Source organism: Neodiprion virginianus, chromosome 2 (assembly GCF_021901495.1).
Source record: "Neodiprion virginianus isolate iyNeoVirg1 chromosome 2, iyNeoVirg1.1, whole genome shotgun sequence".
NCBI lineage: Eukaryota > Metazoa > Arthropoda > Insecta > Hymenoptera > Diprionidae > Neodiprion > Neodiprion virginianus.
Window position 1 is genome coordinate 26,541,412 of NC_060878.1, and position 19,154 is coordinate 26,560,565.

At 41.0% G+C, this 19,154-nt stretch overlaps 1 protein-coding gene across 3 annotated transcripts in view; it reads left to right on the forward strand.

Moving 5' to 3' along the window:
- LOC124299329 (LIM/homeobox protein Lhx4) overlaps nt 1–19,154 on the forward strand; it is a 133,307-nt gene that overhangs the window by 40,616 nt on the left and 73,537 nt on the right. For 2 of the 3 annotated variants that reach the window (XM_046752484.1, XM_046752483.1), the window contains exon 3: nt 11,457–11,895. In XM_046752484.1, coding sequence (XP_046608440.1) covers nt 11,640–11,895 — 256 coding nt within the window. In that variant the 5' untranslated portion in view covers nt 11,457–11,639. Of the gene's footprint in view, nt 1–10,288; nt 11,896–19,154 lie in introns of those variants that run through there. The other variant, XM_046752481.1, reaches the window with a different exon arrangement.

Sequence of the window (19,154 nt, forward strand, 5' to 3'; positions counted from 1 at the left end):
ATTTTTGCACAAGCATTAAATTTTCGCAATAGTTGCAAGAAAATATAGCGACAGTGATCGTAATGAGAAAGAATAGTATCGGATACTAGACTTTCCGGTAACAGCTAGAAAACTAATTTTCATTTTGTACCTAGAACTATATTTTTCGATTGTGGTTAAAAATGAAAATAGTTAAGGACTGAGCGGTAACCGGAACTAAAAATTTCTCTCGGTGCAGAGATAGTTCACTTCGAAATCTAGTATGGCATACCTTTTATAAGTTATTGCAATATTTGTAAGAAAATATGTAATCGTGAACAGTACGTAGCAACACATAGGAGATGTTCTGGTTACAAGTAGAATGATTGTTTTCATTTTGTACTCGAAAATGTATTTTGTGTTGATGACAAAAAGTGAACATAGTCAACGACTACGCAGTAACCACAACTAGTAATTTCTATCGGAGCAAAGTAAAAGAAAAATTCAGACAGGCAAAACACTTTGATTATCAGTCGCTTTGATTAACAAATTTAATGGTAAACAGCATACATGATGTTTGCGATTTACTAGTAAATTTTCATGTCATTTCGAACAACACGGTATGATTGTAGTAGCTAGAATTTTTAATAACTAGGTCTTTTATGTTTATATTTTTAATAAAATAAATTTTTATTTTATCTATATTAATCCATTTATTCCGTTAAATTGAAATTTTCGACTTTGAAACACAGCTTTGACGTGTTGGGATGTCGAAACTTATATCGCTGGAAAGTGGCCAATTTTTTTTCAACTACTTATGACTATAGGGAAAACTCATATCAAATTTCGGATGTTTCGAAGTGTTTTTAATGTAGGAACAAAAAAACTAATAATACAGTGAGCTCGAGTTCCTACTTAAATTACATTGAAAAATTCACTCTGAATTGACCTACAGTCTCCAGGTTCCGCGTAATTTTCTTTTTGTTTTTTTTTTCAAACTTTTTCCGGCTTGTCTGCACGGAATTTCGTAAACACCCTGAATAAGGACCACCCTGGTATACACATACGGGCAGAAAAGACGGCTCGATTTCACTCTATATACAAGTTTTCTTTCGCTTGTCGAAAAGTTCTCTTGGATTTCTTGGGTCAGCGAAATCTTCGAACAGTTTGGATATCCGGCCGTTCCTTTTTTTCACGTAAGATTAAGTTGTCGAAAAAACGAGGGTGAAATCCGGAAATGGAATTGACGCAGTTTATCTGCCGACTGAAATCTCCCCAAAAAGTTTGACTAAACTTTTGTTTTCCTTCGTTCTTCGTCTTAAAAATGCGCTGTTGTTTTTCCACCGATACTCCAGGCATCAATTATTATTGTACCGATAGCGCAGTAAAGGGCAAACGATAAAAAAAAGAAAATAAAAAATTACAAGCTAAGTTCTTCTTGAAATTTTGACGCGAAAGGCATTTTTCTTACCTAGGCGTGCGATTAACTGCCAATTGTTGTCTGAAACTTTTCCAGGATGTAACCTCTGCAAGGTTAAAGCAGCTGAACTCAGGACCTGGGTTTAAAAATTTGTAAAAGCATGGGGGACTGCGGGAAATATATAAGGGCGATAAAACCCTCCATGCGGCAGGCTGCTCCGGTGCGGAATACGTAATTGTGCTAATTTAATTACGCGTGTTAAACATTCAAACCATGTCTTCCTCCTAGCTAGTGAAAACGCAAGAACACGTCGCAGTCTGCTTCTCATGTAACTCGGAAACAATTTAATGCTTACGTCCATAGTCGAAGTTATCAAAATTGTCCACATGGAATTACATTCGAATTATTTCATACTGTTTGTGTCTTTGTCTTCTTGTGTCTCTCACCGATTTTGAAAACTATACGGTGAGATTTCATTTATAAACTTATGCACAACGTTTTTCATGAAAAGGTCTCGGATCATTGATACTGGATTGAAATTAGACGATTCATCAACTTTCGACCTTGGTATTCAGGGTCGAAGATTTGATCTGACTGCAATTTGGGCGTGTATTATACTCTACTTTAGTATTTAGAAGGCCTCCAATTTTTAGGCCGTTGATCGCTTTTCATCCCGTTCTTAACTTGAACCTATACCTTCGATTTTTTCATTTCTAATCACATTTTTTCAAATTCTTCTTAATCGTTGGCAAAAATATGACCTCGTGTGACTTTTTTTTGTCACAGATTTAATTTTTACGAATGTGAAACCCTTGAAGGAAGATTTTCAGGAGCTACCAGACAAACTTTTTTTTACATCTCTAATCTTGTGCCATGCATGCGAATAAATTGTTTTTATTCACTTGTGTGAAAAAATAAATATTTCGAAGTGTATCCTGAAGTTTTGCAAGTCGAATGAAAACGGGATCATAATTAAACCGCGACAAATATTCCGGGGATACGTAATTTACGTAACTATTAAAAAAGTTTGCGTGATTCCTGGAATATTTTTGTACCCATTTAATTGTGATTTCATTTTAACCCAGCCCTAAAAATTTCAGGATTCATTCCAAAATCTCTACTTTTTTACAGATAAAAATGAAAACGATTTATTCTATGGCCCTTCGCAATATATACGACTAGAAATGCCGAAAAACGTGTTTCTTGGCAGTTCCCGCGTACCCATCTTAAAATGGATTTTATATTACATTTGGCAAGATCAGACTTTGTTCCATAGAAAATATTACACAGTTAAGTAGGGAAAGATGTAATTTTTCGAAGCAACTCACAACGTATCAGAAAATAAACTTGAATATTGAAAATATAATTTAGTGTCTGAATACTCTCTCAACTATTTATTATAAACTAATGTTAGTATGAATAGCGGTTTAAAAAAACTTGCATTTTAATATGAATTGTGCGTACACAAGAAACAGTCAAAAGCGTGGCAGCGGTGAAGGGTTTGATTCCAGCTATTGTGCTTCCACGATTACTGCTACAACTGTTCGGAAAGTATGCTAGAAGTGTATTAAATTATTGCATCGATCATAAATAATCTAGCGTTTAATTTTTTTAATTTGATTGTAATCCCCTGACATGGTGCTTGTGAATCATGACCAAGATCTTGAGACTCAGTTTCTTGATTAATAGAATCACGTTTCTTATTTTTTAACTTTTTATCAATATTTTTAGCTGTGCACATTTTTTTTTCGCTGCAATTTTTGAACTCACACTTAACAGATATTGATTTAGATCGAGCATTCTTTCGTTTTCGTTCGCTCTGTTTACTTTCGAGTGTCGTTTTTTGAAGAACGTTTGTTCTGAGTTGCTGAAAATTGAACCTAATTGCTTCTCTTTGGTGTTAGGATTTGAAGGATCAGAAACTGAAAGGTGTTCGTATCACAGGTTAAACTATAGAATATTCAAATTGCGGTTAAATCAAAATTTTGATCTTGAGAAGCTGGCCGCAAGATGGTAATTTTGCCCATTACAATGAAATCTCTCTAAAGTGGCAGAAATTAACAGAATGCCGGGGAAGAGGGACGAAAAAGTTCAAGAGTATGGAATGCGCAAGGAATTAACGTTGCAAATAAATCCAGATAACTTTGCAACGATTTTTCTTTTTACAGGATTTCAATTTTGCACAGATTTTTACGAAACGTCAAAAGTACGCGCGTTTTTTATTTTTTTTTTGTTCAATTTTGAGGTAAGATGATTTCTAAAAATTGAAATAAGAAGGCGGAAAAAAGATTGGCGGATTTACGTATTGATGTGGCTGTTAATTTGAGAAACGACTTGCTCGTAATGCTGCATATCCACACGTGCATAATGCATGTGATGAGAGCGCGAATGTCTTTGGATCTTGAAAAACCGCAAAGGCCGTATTTGCGATTAATCTAACGATAATCTGCTTTTCAAACAGACTCGCGAAATGTTCCTTCAGCGGTCTGGACTCAACAAAGTCGAGATTAAAGTCGTGGCCGGAGGCTCTGGAGGCAAATATTCCGTGGTTGCTGCTCCTCGAAAGGAAGTCTCTTTCTTCCGTTTTCTGACGGTATTTATTTCGCCTGGTTCGTGTTTACTTTTACCGCCACGCAACTTCGTAATTACGAATATTGTCATTATTGATATACGCTATTTTATCACGCAATATCATCGTTGCGCTAATTCGACCGTAATCAGATAATCGTCGCGTGCAGGCGATTAAGGATTTTTTCAAAGCTTTGTTTTTTTTTTTTTCGACAACTTCGAACTGTACCTGCATTCGAACGATTTCACTACAGTTCGCAGAGATTTTCGCATTTGAATGATTTAAGTGATCCGAATAGCGAGCTTTCAGAACACAGCGATGACTCTGAAATTTTTTTGACTAACGCGATTTCTTTTCTCTTTGTATCGATCATTTTACAATTTTCTTCACAACGAGTAAATAATTTTCCTCCGTCTATTCACGCACTTTCTACAGACGAATTCTTGTTAAATTCGAAAAGGCTTAAATTTTATCATCTCAAATTTTACTGCAAAATTATTTTCGAGTTTCATTTTCCAATCTAGGAGTATTTTTATTCTGCTTCACTTTTTTTTTTCGTTGCCTGTGAATTCCATTTCATTTCTCATTAACCGAAAGAAAAAATTGCGAAGCATATACAGACGATTGATAATAATCTAACGATGATCGGAAGCCGTTTGATTTGAAATATCAATTATATCTAATCTGTATAACTGAATGTAAAAATGAAATTAAACGTGAATGTTAAAATAATCACACACTCTGCACAGTCGCCAACATATTATTCTACGATGCTTCGTGTAATTTCGAGAGACAGTCTGTTACATGCAGCGAGGAAATAGGAATGTGTATAAATGATATACCCTGCAGTGAAATTTTCTCTACATATAACCATAACCGAGTGAAAAGTGGAAAGCGAAGATGGGGAAGCGGGAGAGTAGCGAAAAGCAAAAAGAGAGCGGAGAGCAGAAAAGCGGAATAAAAAAGAAAGGAAGAAGAAAAAAAAATTCAAAATAAGAAAAAAAAACAGGACGAAACATGGGAAGTGGGAAAACGGTACAGGCGGCACAGGCAGCGGAACTTCGCCGTAAATTCAGGAGAATTGCACCGAGTAAAATACAGCGGTGGCTGAGTTTTGCATATGTCATCCCCGGTCTGGTCCCACGCCACACCGAACCACCCCTAGATCTTCCCTTCATCCAACCGCCAGTCGAGGTGTACCTATAAACCACGTTCAATTTATACCCAGCACCTACTGTCTCCACCACATGAGCCGAGCTACGTTGCACAGGTTTCCTCATGGATATTATGTAATTTAATTGATGCCAAAAACAGCAATTTTAACCTTTAACTTGCGCCTTGGGACGCAGGGACGTTTGTGACGTGAAGGGATTTTTTATCCAGATTCTTCTCACTCGAAAGTTTGAAAGTGTGAGTTAATTTTTTTTACTATCTCAAGATTAGGAATCATTGTTGCGACATTTTTTTACCTTGATTTTTCTTTATCAAAAATATTGACGTAAATATATTAAATTGCTGCGTTACTGTAAGCATTTTTTTTTATTTGAGGTCTTCGACGAACCCAAGGTGTCAGGAATTTTATGCCAGATAAAGGTGCCGTATAAAGGTTAAGATTTGTAAAATATATTCAAAATTATATTTTTAGATATGGTTTTTTTTTTTTTTCAATAGAGAATATCTTTCGTAGCTGGTTCCAAATCGTCTCGGAATCTCCTTGATATTTAAGGAAGAAAGAAAATCGTGGGAAAGGAAATCGAAAAAAATTGGTTACAATCTAACATGGTGGATCTGGCGTATAAATGATTAGACTTTGTCAAATAAGGGAAATGTATTTATTTTTTTCTTTACTGAAACAAGGTCTGAACGTGAGTATTAGGTTTTTACGTTGTACAACAATTTGAGAGATGCCTCGTGACACGTAAACTTTACATATTTAAATGACATATTATGTAAGAAAAAACATACCTATTCTAGTTTATTCGTGGAATCTTCCAAAGTATAAAATTATATGAAAAAATGATGATAGCTTTGTTTTAGGTTGGGACAACCGGCAATCAGGTCTTATAAAATCGTACTTGACAATTATTTGTGAAAAGTTCGCAAACAAAGTGGAACGAATATACTTTTTACACCACATATTTTTAATGGAAAAGAGTCACGTAGTGTGAAACACCTCTTACAATCAGACTTGAGCTTTAATATCCTCTACAACGGGAGGATTTTCAGTCAGGTAAAAAGTAACGCTTGGACTTCGTTCCAACAAAAATAGAAAAACAAAAAAAAAAGTAAAAAAAAAAAATAAACCATTTCCCCAATACGAAACAGTCTGATATTCATACGTATCGGAAGGCCATCGATCGTTGAGCGATCTCCGCCGATCTATAAAGAACAAAAGTTGGGAATATCCAGGATCGGCTGGCGCGGCGGTTTGGTTAGGCAGGCAGAGCTCGGGAGGCTTTTAAGCCAAAAAGCCCCGAAGCCCCAAAGCCCGGTCGGCGGCTTCGAGAGTGTCACGTTTCTATGGCAACCGGTTGACTCCGCCTCTGCCTGCAGAGCCCCGTTCGATATTCTCACCTCGGGGAAGCTTTTGATGCTCGTCTCTTTCCCTCCCTCCTCGCTCACCCTCGCCCGCGCCCTTTTCCTTATCTCTTTTTATCTCTCCCCCCTCTTGTTTCCCCACTCGCTGCCAGCGCGAACGCGCGCAAATTTGCAAATCCACGAGCCTCGCCATTCACGCAAGATTCGACGATTCGCACGGTATGATACGTGTTTAGCTGCCTTCTTACTGCTTCGTTTTCCAACCCCCGTTCCACAATTACTTATAACTGTACAGATTATCCCGGGGGACATTTTTAGTGATAGTTAGGCAAAACGAATTTCGGTTAATCAGCCATCTCTTTAACGATTTGTAAAACGTACTCTCGATTGATATTATTTGGCAGAAAAAAAATTGGCAAGTAACTTTTTCGTCATTGGGTATGAGAAAAGTGATTATATTCGTTATCAGGACAGTGATATTTGTTGTTTTTCAAATACTTGTTATCGCTTTAACGTATGTGATTTTTTTTAGGTTCAAAGTTACACAGAAGTATGATTTTCTCATCCATAAAACTGGAATTCTCATTAATACCCAAGAGTTGCGAATTTTGAGGCAAATAGTATACGCAAAGACTTATTTTTAGTTAAAGCTGTCTCTCGTCGTAATTTCGTATGGTAGTCAGATGATCTTATGAGTTATAATATTTGTAGACTCGCGAAGAAATGAATCAACGGACCTGAGCAAAGATTGCAAAAGAACCTGAAGAAATGGCGATTGTTTACCAAACTCTTCATTATCTAAAGATTGTTCTCAACAAATTATCGCTAAGTGGGTATTTCAACAATAACGGTTTTAAATATTGTTCGAATTTAAAGAAAATGAGACACAAGTAACAGTGTTCGGTGTAACTAGAGTCGTTGGTAATAAGTAGGTACATTTCTTCATGACCGCTGCATTAAATGTGCCTATTTAGTTTAGTATTTTTTTCTTCGGTTGAACAAAGCCAGCAATTGCCATAATAAGAAAACAATAGTACACATAAGACATACCAGATTTTTTTATTACAGTTACAAAACTCATTCTAATTTACTATCTATAGCTGCAATATTTTTCATTCAACACTGAGAGAAATTTTCAGTTCCGGTTTCCGCTCGGTCCTTGACTATTTTCATTTTGTATCACAATCGAAAATACAGTTCTAGGTAGAAGATGAAAATTAGTTTTCGAGCTGTTACCAGAAAGTCTAGCATCCGTTGCTATACTTTCTCATTACGGTCACTGTTTCTATATTTTCTTGTGAATGTTGCGAATATTTAATGCTTGTGCAACAATGAATTGACGTCAGAGCCTTGTTTAACTAAAAAAGTAGAGCAAACCTCAGAAACTCATTTTGCGTAGCAATAACCAAAAAAAGATCGACAACAGCGCAAAATGTTTATACGCGTACCTCGTTTTTCGTAATGCCAACAATATTCAAACAGTTTTTTTACGATACCTTTTTTGGCGAATTTTCCTAGTTACCGTAACAAATGAAATTTTTCTCAGTGAAGGCAATCAATGAAAACAAGAAATTTCCTTCGGTGTTGCAGCCATATATTTACGACCGGTCTTCTCGGCGTCGCGTCGCGGCATCCTTCCTTCCTTCCTTCCTTCCTTCCTTCCATCCTTCCTTCCATATTAAAGGGGTTGAAAACACCCGTCCTCGCGGCTAAAATTTCCGAGGATTATAAATATGACACGTCCGGGGTGTCGCTCGGACCGACGCATATCGCGAACGACATTTCCCGCGAAACAGGTTGTTCCACGTTGCACGTATGCATGCAAACGTAGGTACCTAGATTCCACCCTCCGCCCCCGCAACTGCAGCCGAACAACGTATGCATAGTAAGTAAGCGCTGAGCCGGCCACATCGCATTGCCTGCCTCCGGTGAGGGCGGCGGTGGCAGCCGACCGCTTTAATTTAGTTGAGTGCATCCACTGCCCGTACTTTATATAGGTATATAGACCCATCCCCCGTTCGGGGACGGGGGCGAACTCGCCGTGATTCACCTACCTACAATAAAAATATGTCCCTCTTTTATTCGTCCCTCAGCAGCGAGATCCCTCCGCGCCCTTTTGCAACGTCTGGGGCATCGGTCTTGATTGAGCGTCATGTTTTTCGTCCGAAATTTTCGGAGGCTAGTGTATTTTATTGGAAATCGGAAGACGAACGTGATGCAAAAGTCGAGTGAAATATCCAAGAAATAAACCTAATTAATATCGTCGCCGAATCGTAAAGAACTCTATGTTCTTTATTCGTTTGCAGTCATTGCGTGAGTTTATATTGCCTCTCGGATACTCTCCGCGTCGATTTTTTATTTTTTATTTTTTTTTGTTTTTACCAACAGTCTTAAGAGAAAATGATTGTTAGTGTTAGTGACCCAATAATAATCCGATATGTTTTATACCCTGATTCGTCGGATACGTGCAGTATTGAATGTGTGTCGGTGCAGTTGAATGAAACATTTTTGTCAATTGATTGTTTTAATTTCAACAAGTTCACATTACTTTTATCGGTTTCAATTCTGTGAGAACTGAACGCAGGATACACCATATTTCATTCAATTACTGTTAGTGACTGTTAAATATTTGAAAAACGGAATTTCGAGTAAAACTGTCTATTTAACTTCAATTGCTTAGCGCCATTGTATCGATGTGTCCATCCAGTGATTTTTCACCCTTACATTAACGCACAATAGTGCTGCAGCAATAAAAGATCGTGAAATCATTCTAAACAATTAATAATGAGTTTATACAAGAATGACTTGTGATTCAACAAAATCTACAGCGGACAATTTGCGCAACAATAACAGATCTGGAATAAAATTAAAAAAAAAAAAAACTACAAACATGTTTCGTTTAGTTTAAACATGTAATTTCCAGTATATCGAATTTTCCGCATCGTTAGTGATTGATTTTTGTAAAGAAGTTTTTAAAGGTGGAATAAAAATAGGGCAGTTTTATGGAAAAATGTTTGATTTTCGTATTTGGGGAATGTATGAGAATACGTTAAAATAATGATTTTTTATTTTTTCATTTCTCTTACAAATGATAATCGCAAAAGTTTTGTGAAAGTGAAGTCCACTGATTTTTTTTAAACATATTATACACAAGCAGATACTACAGGTTGAAAAAATAGATTTAGTATGGTCAAGAATTTGTATACGCACAGCTTGACCTTGCTGTGTTGAATTAAAAAAACTAAGCTTATAACGAAATTATTTTTTCTTTTGTTCCAAACGTCAATCTCAGTCTACATAAGCCAGCCTATCATAATACGTAATTCTATAAACTGTAGGATCATCCATCTGATTAATTGATCTCAGCTGCCGTCATCGATAATCCAACGATAATTCAACGTCCGAGCCCAAGCACGCGAAACGAGCAACAATGATAAAAATAGTGGTAGTAAGTCTCGATGTATCCAGTTTCACGCAATTCGCATATTCTAACGGCATACTTTTTTCCTAAAAGAACCAGCAAAAGTTCATAAAGACGCGGTATACGCACGTTGATAAAAGCTTGTCGCGAGCTCGTTTTACAGGCGCAAGTAGCTCGTAGGATTTTTGATCGTGCAGATAGAGAATCGGGCATATGGCGGCCGCTTGCGGCGTTGCCGCCGCGATGGGCGCTGCAAGCTCCGCGAAGCGCCGCGTCTTGGCGCAGGCGTGTCACGTGGTACGTGGAACTCGGCTTTGGATGGTTGTGCTCGATGAGCGGGTGTTCCGAGTCGGCGGGATCGCCGTAACCGGGGTTCCATAACTCCACACCCACTCGGCCGCGTCGCGACGCCCCGCAACGCCCCAGGTCCATCCTGAACGGGCCTCCAGTGTCCGTCCTCGAGAGCCGAACATCCGGTAATCGAATCGCGCGTCGGTCAGTCCTTTGAATCGGATACGATCACGAGCCGCTTCTCCGGGAGCAGAAGAGGCCTCGAAAGTCGGTGCGGAACGCGGTGCCCAAGGTCATGGTCGAGATAAAGCCCCGATCGCTCGCCCGGCGATAAGCGGCCTGCTCTCGAACCTCCGGATCGTCGTCGCCGCTGACCAGATTCGAGTGTGTGGCCGGCTCTCAGCCCGCTCGGACGCGACCCTGTTTCAGGGCGAGGTGTGCTTCGTGCGTGAAGTGCTACTGGTTTCCAGTGTCGTTTCCCCAGTGCAGCGTATCAGAAACACCGTAATAAACCCGTCCACATCCGCCCGTCATGTTCGGAACTTGCAGGACAGATTTCGCCGAGCTTTGAAAACCTCAGGAACAATGTTCTCCATCCTGGTATCGACTCTCCCTGACTGGTACTTCCGGGTTCTAGTCTTCGGCGCGTCGACCCCTGCCAACCATCCGCCACCCCACGAACACTTTGACAATTACATCTACTATCCGGGTGATCGCGTTCTCGGTTGCTAGGTGCATCGACTGGTTAAAACCCATCCTCCTCCTCATTTTGAAGAAAAAATTCCTCGGTTCACGGAGGTCACGGTTGACCCGGAGTCTCGTTGCCTGAGTGGAATCGGTCCTCGGGATCATATGGTCATACGCTTGGTGACAGTCTTCGCGAAAGTCTGCGATCCGATTCCTGCGCTAGACGATGCACTGGACTGCGTAGTGTTCTATCAAAGTGCAGAGGGTCGAAATCTGCCGCTGGATTATACGAGACTGAGAGAACGTTGTTTTCCTCGCTATCGAGTGCAGGAAAACGACCGTGAAGCGTGTGAACAGTACCTCGATTTTATTACCAAGTCTAATATTACCGCATCCGTAACTGCGTCGTTAGTTTCCGAGTTCATCGATGACATCAAACCCCCAACTGTCGGTACCCGGAATAATTGAAACCAAAGCCATCATCACCGCCCCCAGGGAACTCCTTTTCTCGGCGATCTTATCGCGTCGGCGAACCAGAGAATCACACCATTGACCACCGGTCACCCTCACAGGATTCGGAGCATCCTCCAAGACCTTCCGACCGTTCGGATTCTGCGGGAAGATCATCGTCTAGACTGGAGCTGTACCTGCCGTACGCCCCGCTGCCGGGAGGCGGCGGAATCCTCCCGGCGGTGCCAAGCAGCGTTGGAAGCGGCGGGTGCAGGCCGGTCCTCCTTGGCGGTGTCGACCTCTCGATGTCCGCGGCGGTCCAGCAGGTCCCACAAGGCACCGTTAGCCACGCACCGCTTCACCCCGTCGTAGGTGGCCTTCAGCTTCCGGTCCTAGGTTCGGGCCAAGTGCCGATGATGCCGAGGCCCCCACTGAGCAGCGTTGCTCCGATCGGATCTACCCTGCAGCCGACGGTTCACCACGAAGCTAACGACCTCAATGACGCGCCACCGAACCCCGACGTCCTGCTGGCGCTTCTGGCTAGGAACAAGAGTCTCGAAGGTAGGAAACACTCGGGTTTCTCTGGCGGTTTTATCTAGGTTATGAACCAAACGTCGCGAACGCGCCTAACGGTTGGACAGGAAATCTATGATAGTGACGGTGATAAGAAGTTCCGTTCTCATAACGTAAGTATGTTATGTTACGTCTCAAGTGCGCAAGGGTATTCCCGTTCGAGCCTCTCGAGATAAGGTGGAAGAAAGCTCAACCTCTCGATGCCACTATCGTCTTTTGATGCTTATCGGTTCAGGTTGGTGCTCCGACGATCACGACTACCGTGGCTATTTTATTTGATAAGCCTTCTTGATCAGAGAAATCGATTAGATAACACTTGCCACTAAGTAACTCGCCACCGACGCCGCGGCTATTCCGTTCAATTTATAACGCGACGGTTGTGTGTACAATATGTTGAAGCAACTTGTCGCTCGTACATTTCAGATACCCAGAAACGAGAATTATAAAATAAGTAGGTACATATTACGAAAAGTGTCGTCTCTCACGTACTATCGGACCATTTAGTTGATCATTTAAAAAAACATTTTATTGGCAGATTGATCAATGATGAACTGCTGTAGACCACCATGTGATCTTCAATTTTTAGCACAAGATGCTCAAAGAGAATAGGAACAATTTCAAAACTGTACATGTGACGATCGTGAGCATAGTTATTTTATACCGTGTGCCAATAATAAGATGTCGAATACGTGTTCTAGGATGAGTGTAATATCGGTTAACCGGATGCGCGCTTGTGTCTGATAAGTTAATAAAATCAGCTACAATCATTGGCGTCTTGAGAATTCGTTTGTCGGTTTAAGCGAGTAGCCAATACTCACTCATGCCCAATACAAATGCCGACTTGCTAAAAATAATGCACGCTCAAAGTGCTACGAGACATTAAAAACTACCATCACAGTAAATATCTATGGCATTCTGGTACACGTCATTAATTGTTTTTCATTCTGAGGGGACGATGGACAATAAAGGCCGTAGAATAGACGGACAGGGAAAAAAGACAGCCATTATCAAGTCTTACAGCACTTCGTTGGGACACAAATACTGTTACAATTTAAACAGTTGATCCACATTTTACCCCTGGAATCCGAATAAAATGAAACCTTTATTGAGAACTTCGAAATTTTTATACTCTCCGAGCTTTTCCATAATATAAACTGCAACTAATCATCGGCGAATCCGCACAAAATTACATTTCAACGTTTCGTTTCGGTGCTTTCAAAGTTCTGACGGACATGCAGTGCTGCTAAGCGTATCTCCATACGGATGGTTGTTAAATTTCCAAAGATCATTGCCATGTAAAGGAGAGTGATAAATTATACTGTATTCGGTGGAAACCACAAAGTGACTCCATTTCGAATTGCAATCAGTTCATCCGGTTCACACATTTGTAGCACATAACGGTTCTGATTAAAATCCATGGAAATTTGGAGCAAGAATGCACTCGCTCACCTACAAATTTTCAAAACAAAATCAATTATCTTTAGTTGCTTATCAGTTGCTGGGAAGTCATTGCTTCGAATAAGCTGGAATTAATCCAGAACGTATAGACATGAATTCAGTACGCTGAGAGAAATTTTTAGTTTCGGTTACCGCTAAGTCCTCAACTATTTTCATTTTTTACGCAAAATGGTTAGGCGTACCTCGTTTTTCCTAATTCCAACAATATTCAAACAGTTATTTTTAACGACACATGTTTTACTGAATTTTTCTAGTTACCGTAACAAATGAAATTTTCCTCAGTGTAGAGTTCACCAGTTCAGTACAATCCATGAAATGAACTTGGACCTCACTTTTTATTCAGGACTTTCCAAATTATACTTGTCAGAGAAATCCAACGATTCTCTCAGGGTTTTTAACACTCCGCCCACAACACAAAATAGGTATATTTATCTCGGCATGAAGATTGGAAAATCTACTCACGGGTTGTTCCGCTGCAATAGAATGCACGCAACAGATTGTAGCTGGCTCCTGAATAATATACGCTACGGCAGCCCGGAATGCCGAGTTCTCACGTCTCGGTGTGATCGCCGTAGTATAGCCCACGTCGTGGCGGCCTCCTCCTCTCGTTACCTGGAGGCTGGAGAAGGCTTCTTACTTATTAATCTCCGCGCCAGGTTCGCCCGTGGATCTCGGCTCAATCTCAGAGAATGGAACAAGGTTGGGCGCGTTTCAAATATGCAGGGGTCGTTTGGTCCGCCCGAATTCCAACCCGCTTAATACTGCACCGCGCATCTACCTAGTTACGTTCTACACTAAAATTCTTGTACTTCATTCTAAATTCTGACGACTCAGCGGCACTCCTCGTATCTCATTTTCTACTACATTTAATCACGAAAATAACGGACAACTGACAACTACCTTTCGTGCGGAAAGCACGATGCTGCTGGAATTCGCAATAGAGAACGCGCTCTTGTCGCTGCAGTTCGTAAAATCCTTTGCGGATGGTTCAAGGCAGGTCGTGATTCTCAATTGAAAGTTCACTCCTTTTTATTTATTCCTACCTCATGGCTATTTTTCTTTTCGTTTTACTTCGGTGATTGCGATTATTACTTAGGTTATCGCAGTATTCATTACCAAGGTATGTTTTCAAGTTTGTATGGTGGCAAAATCCGAGACAATTCGATGTTTACAAAACTTTCACTGAAAACGATTTCTTGCAAACGACTAAATATTTCAGTCGATTTTGGATTCACAAAATTCTTTGCTTCTTGTACCGAGTTCACCGTATTTTCTCCATATGCAATCTCAAGAAGTTTCATTGAATAGACAAACTCCTTCAATCCGCTTTGAGATTCGAACCATATTTCTTTCGAAAGCAAAAGTTTGTGGGTTGAGAATAATCAAAAACTTTCTCCTTTTTGATCAAGAAAGTGATGAGGAAATTTTGCATTTTTCCCTTGAAATTTTTGTGTTACCTGCCGGCTCCTTTGGAGCCAGGTTGTCTAAAGGTTAAAAACAAACGAAACCGTCACTTAATTACTATCGTCGACTTGAAATTCTTCGGTGCGTTTTAGCACAGCGTAATCTCAAGGTATTAGCTTTTTGCAAATTTTCTCTTTGAATCACCCGTCTGATCTTGAGGTCGATTCGAACTTGATCATTGATTCAAATAAATATTCAGAGTTCAGATTTTGCAGGTCACTGAAGCTGATCAGAGGTTATGTCCGTCATGTTTTGGCGGGAAGTCATCTGGCGCAAAATCTACATCCGTTAGTCGCAGAGATCGCTTCCACCAAATGACCCGATTGGTCTAACAAGCTTTTCGGTCTCCACATACACAATAGGTCACTAAATCATTGGGTTAAAGTTCCGAGACGATGACTACGGTCAGTTGCTTCGAGGTTCCTCTGCAGAGGTGAAGCCAATTCCAAGCTCGAGTAGGCAGAGTAGTTTTATCTTGTACCTAACTACCGTACAGTCGGAGTTGGAATTGGAGCTAGGTGCGCACGGATATTTTAATAAGGTAAGTGCTGCAAGGCCGTCCATCCGTCCGGCTGGTTCACCGCCGCCCTGCGGCAGCGGGGGTGAGTTTAATCATGTAATGTGTTCGGAGGGCTAGCCGACTGGCAATCAATACGCTATATTGCTTCGGGTGCGACGCGATGACTCGAGTAGGTGTAGGTAGGCCAGATAGTGCGTGTCGTCGATATGACGTGGTTCCGGACGAATGTACCCCACATACCAGTTTCGAAGATCGAAGAACCAACAAGAAAATACGAGCAGGCGATTCACGGCGCAGCTGACGAACCGCTGCCTACTTCTGATCGTAACTAAAGATCGGACTTGTGGTTGTTTCGATTTCCATGCCTTCAGACTTTTTTTTTTTTTTTTAGCAATTTTTAGCTTCATTTATGACATGGACGGAAGAAAGGACCTCTTGATGAATAACTAATACACGATGTTTGGGAATCGGTTTAATCAATTATTTCACTGATCTTGACGGTGCGATTTCTTGGAACACTTGGCCAGACCAACATTTTTCGATTTATTCTACTTTGAATCCATGATCTCGTTTCGCGTACCGTGTACACGTAATTTGAGCCTTAGGATCAGTCAAACAAAACGCAAGGCAACCTAACCTGACTTATCTAGCCAGAATTTGTTTTCCGTGAAATATGGAGATGAAGTATAGAAAATTTCCCTCATCCTTTTCCTCCCAAAGGTTTTTGCAGGCTCCTCTGAGACAAGGGTCTAGTTCTCGATCTTGTTATTCGTTCCAGCTCCGCCTCCCGTGCTTTCTTCTCCTCAGCCAGTATCCGTGTATAGGTATGCGAACCCACCAACAGAATAGGGAGATAGACTATTCTTCGTTCCCCCCTTCGGCTCCGGCTAACCCAAGCGCCATTTTATTCATCCCCTGGTACTCTCCGCTCGTTGAATCCGAGAGAGGTGAAAAACTGATACCGGGCAATTGGTAAAAAGGAATGAGAGTTGAAGAACAATGCCGGCTTGATCAATTTTTCCACCGGTCATCGGGCGATTGGACTAAAGGTGGGTGAGTAAAACTTGGTACTCATCCAGCTGATTCCTCCGAGACGTGGTCCTCCTCCCAAGCCGATGATACTCACGATTCTGTTCTCCCTCAATAACCGCATCCCTCTTGAAGCATCGCGGCTGTGAACCAGTTGGACGTTCGTTATTGGCGTTTGATAAAGTAGAAAGACTCGATGGAGAATCAGTTGTCCAGTTGCGGCTAGAAATATATCACTTCACCCTTCTTGAGAAGCCTTGCAGCTCCGTCGGATAAACTTGCGCAAATATTATATTGAGGAAAAAGAACATGCGGACAGACTAACTGACGACGATCATGAGCTGACTTACATTTTTTTCTAGTCTATATTTTGCCGTCCGAGAGGCTTCTGCAACTTTAATCACCTTTGATTTCTCTGAGTGCTCGACTTGTTGAATCCAAATTCGACGTTAGTTCAATTATGGTTCGCGATACTTCTCGAAGGAGAAATAATAGTCAAATGAAGATATTGAATATGATAAGTAAATATTGCATCAGGTATTGTTTTTCTTTACAATTCAAGTAGTTTTCAATGAAAATCCCATTACTGTGTCAAAATGAGAAATTTAGCAACTAGCCGGTTCACACGGAAAAAAATCGAATGGTTAATTTTACGAAATGATTCACGAACCTAGTTGTAGAATAAATTTTACATCGAATGTTACCAGAAATGTTACATTTTGAACCGTACCGTAGTTTTAGATGTCACTTGAAAATCATCCGATGCAACATAATAACTCCTTAGCTTTTGAACACAAACTCGGTAAACCCAATTGAAATTGAAGTCTATTGAAATCACTATCGTTGGACGAAGTGTTTCCTTGCTCCATCAATTTTCGAGTAAAGTTTTCTCGTCTCGAGACAATCTTTGGTTAAGTCATGTTTTCCGGTTACATGGACCGATCATGTTTATCCAAAAAATGGGTGATTCGCCAAGAAAGCTTTGACCAAGCCGAGTGTAATCCCTGTTCTTTCCACCTGGTACTCTGAGGAAAAGATCAACATAGACTCCCAATCATCCATTGTACCTTAAGGGAATTAAATTAATATCAAAACGCGTTACTCATATGCAAGTACAGCACAATTTAGTTCTAGGATATACGCTTTATACAATTGCAAATAGAAAAATATTCGAAAGTATTATAGACAACCTTTGGTTTCGAAACGTTCGTTTATAGAATTCACAATCATGATCTACGCGATAGGACGAGCGTAATGTCAGTCATTAAAGGTTGTCCGGAGATCTCTGGTCTCGATCGGATTCGGATCTTTAGCTGATGTAGATTAATTGAATTGTATCGCCGAGCCAGACTCGCATATCCCTTGTCATGAGAAACCGGGGCGGGAACTAAATATGTCCGTACATGTATAATGTTTTGAAAACAGTAGCAAAACGCCCTTGCATAAAGAACCCCATGGTACCGGCGGTGGAGCATAACACGTATACATAGTAGTTGCACTAACTGCATAAACGGGGAAGACCCTTGCGGGTTCAGGGGCGGAAACCCCAGTGGCCACAGCGGCACGCGCCGTGGTGGATCGAGTTACCATGTAGAAGCAGCGTGGCCTGGTCGGCTGGCACGTTGGTCATATGAGAGTTTGTTTCCATTCACCCTGTTCTTTTTTCTCCGTGCTTCCTTTTTCGTGGGAGCTTGGCATTTTTTATAACATCACATTTCTAGAGCCCCTGAACCCCACCGTCCGTTTGCACTCTGCCGTGACAGATAGAGCTTGAGACATGATCGACGAGACTGTTTTAACGAATGTTCTTCTGGATGCGACGCATCGGATACACGTGAGAATTTTTCATATTTGTCCGAAACTCTTTTTTTCACGGTATGGAAACCTCCGTTAAAGTCCACGGTCATCGCTGTCTTTTTGACGCGAATTCGGGCTTACATGGAATATGAATCGAAAGGAAAACTGAAAGGTGACGCGATATAACCGAACACTATTTTGGACTGGACTGAATGATTTTTGTGAGCTTATGCGTGTTCCAAACTCGATATCATGAAGTAGCTTACGGTAAACCATCTTGAAGACATGAAAAAGTGTATATCAACTTCTTCGAAATTGTTTCAACCTTAAATCTTTCCAACAACGAAATAGGTACATGTACTCGTGACTGGACTAATCAAATATCCATCCGATGGTCTGTCCAAGCAAAACTGTCACAAACCAAGTAACTTTGAAGCAACGATTCGTTCTTTCATTTTCCTATTTCGTCAATTTCTATCTACTGAAACTAAATGCCTGACAGACTTTTAAAGCCGAAACAGTTTACTGATCCGATTGTCCGACTACCGAATGCGCGGTAAGGTGACATCCGTATTAGGGAAGGTAATCTGAAAGGGCAACACCGAAGTGATGTGGGTACAGGACCAGGACAACTCAGTGTCTACCATTGTGTACATGTTCGTTCGGAGGTTTGCGGTGTCGGAGAGCGTCTATATTACGAAGGTTCCAAGTGATTCCCCGGCTCTCGACGTGGGAAAGCTCGGTTCGCCAGGGGCGGAGTATCGGAGTATGCATTTTGACGTGTATCTAGACCGTCGAACTGGCACTCGTGCCCACACTCGACTTGCGCCCCGTCAACCTGGACACGTGCACACCGCCTCCGGGTACTTTCCGAACGCATCTAATCGGCTGTGTTTCTGTTACGCGTACGCTGCCCCCGGAGGCACAGCCCCTCGTCGACGAAAATCAGGGATTAAGGACTCCTTGATGGGAACTAAAC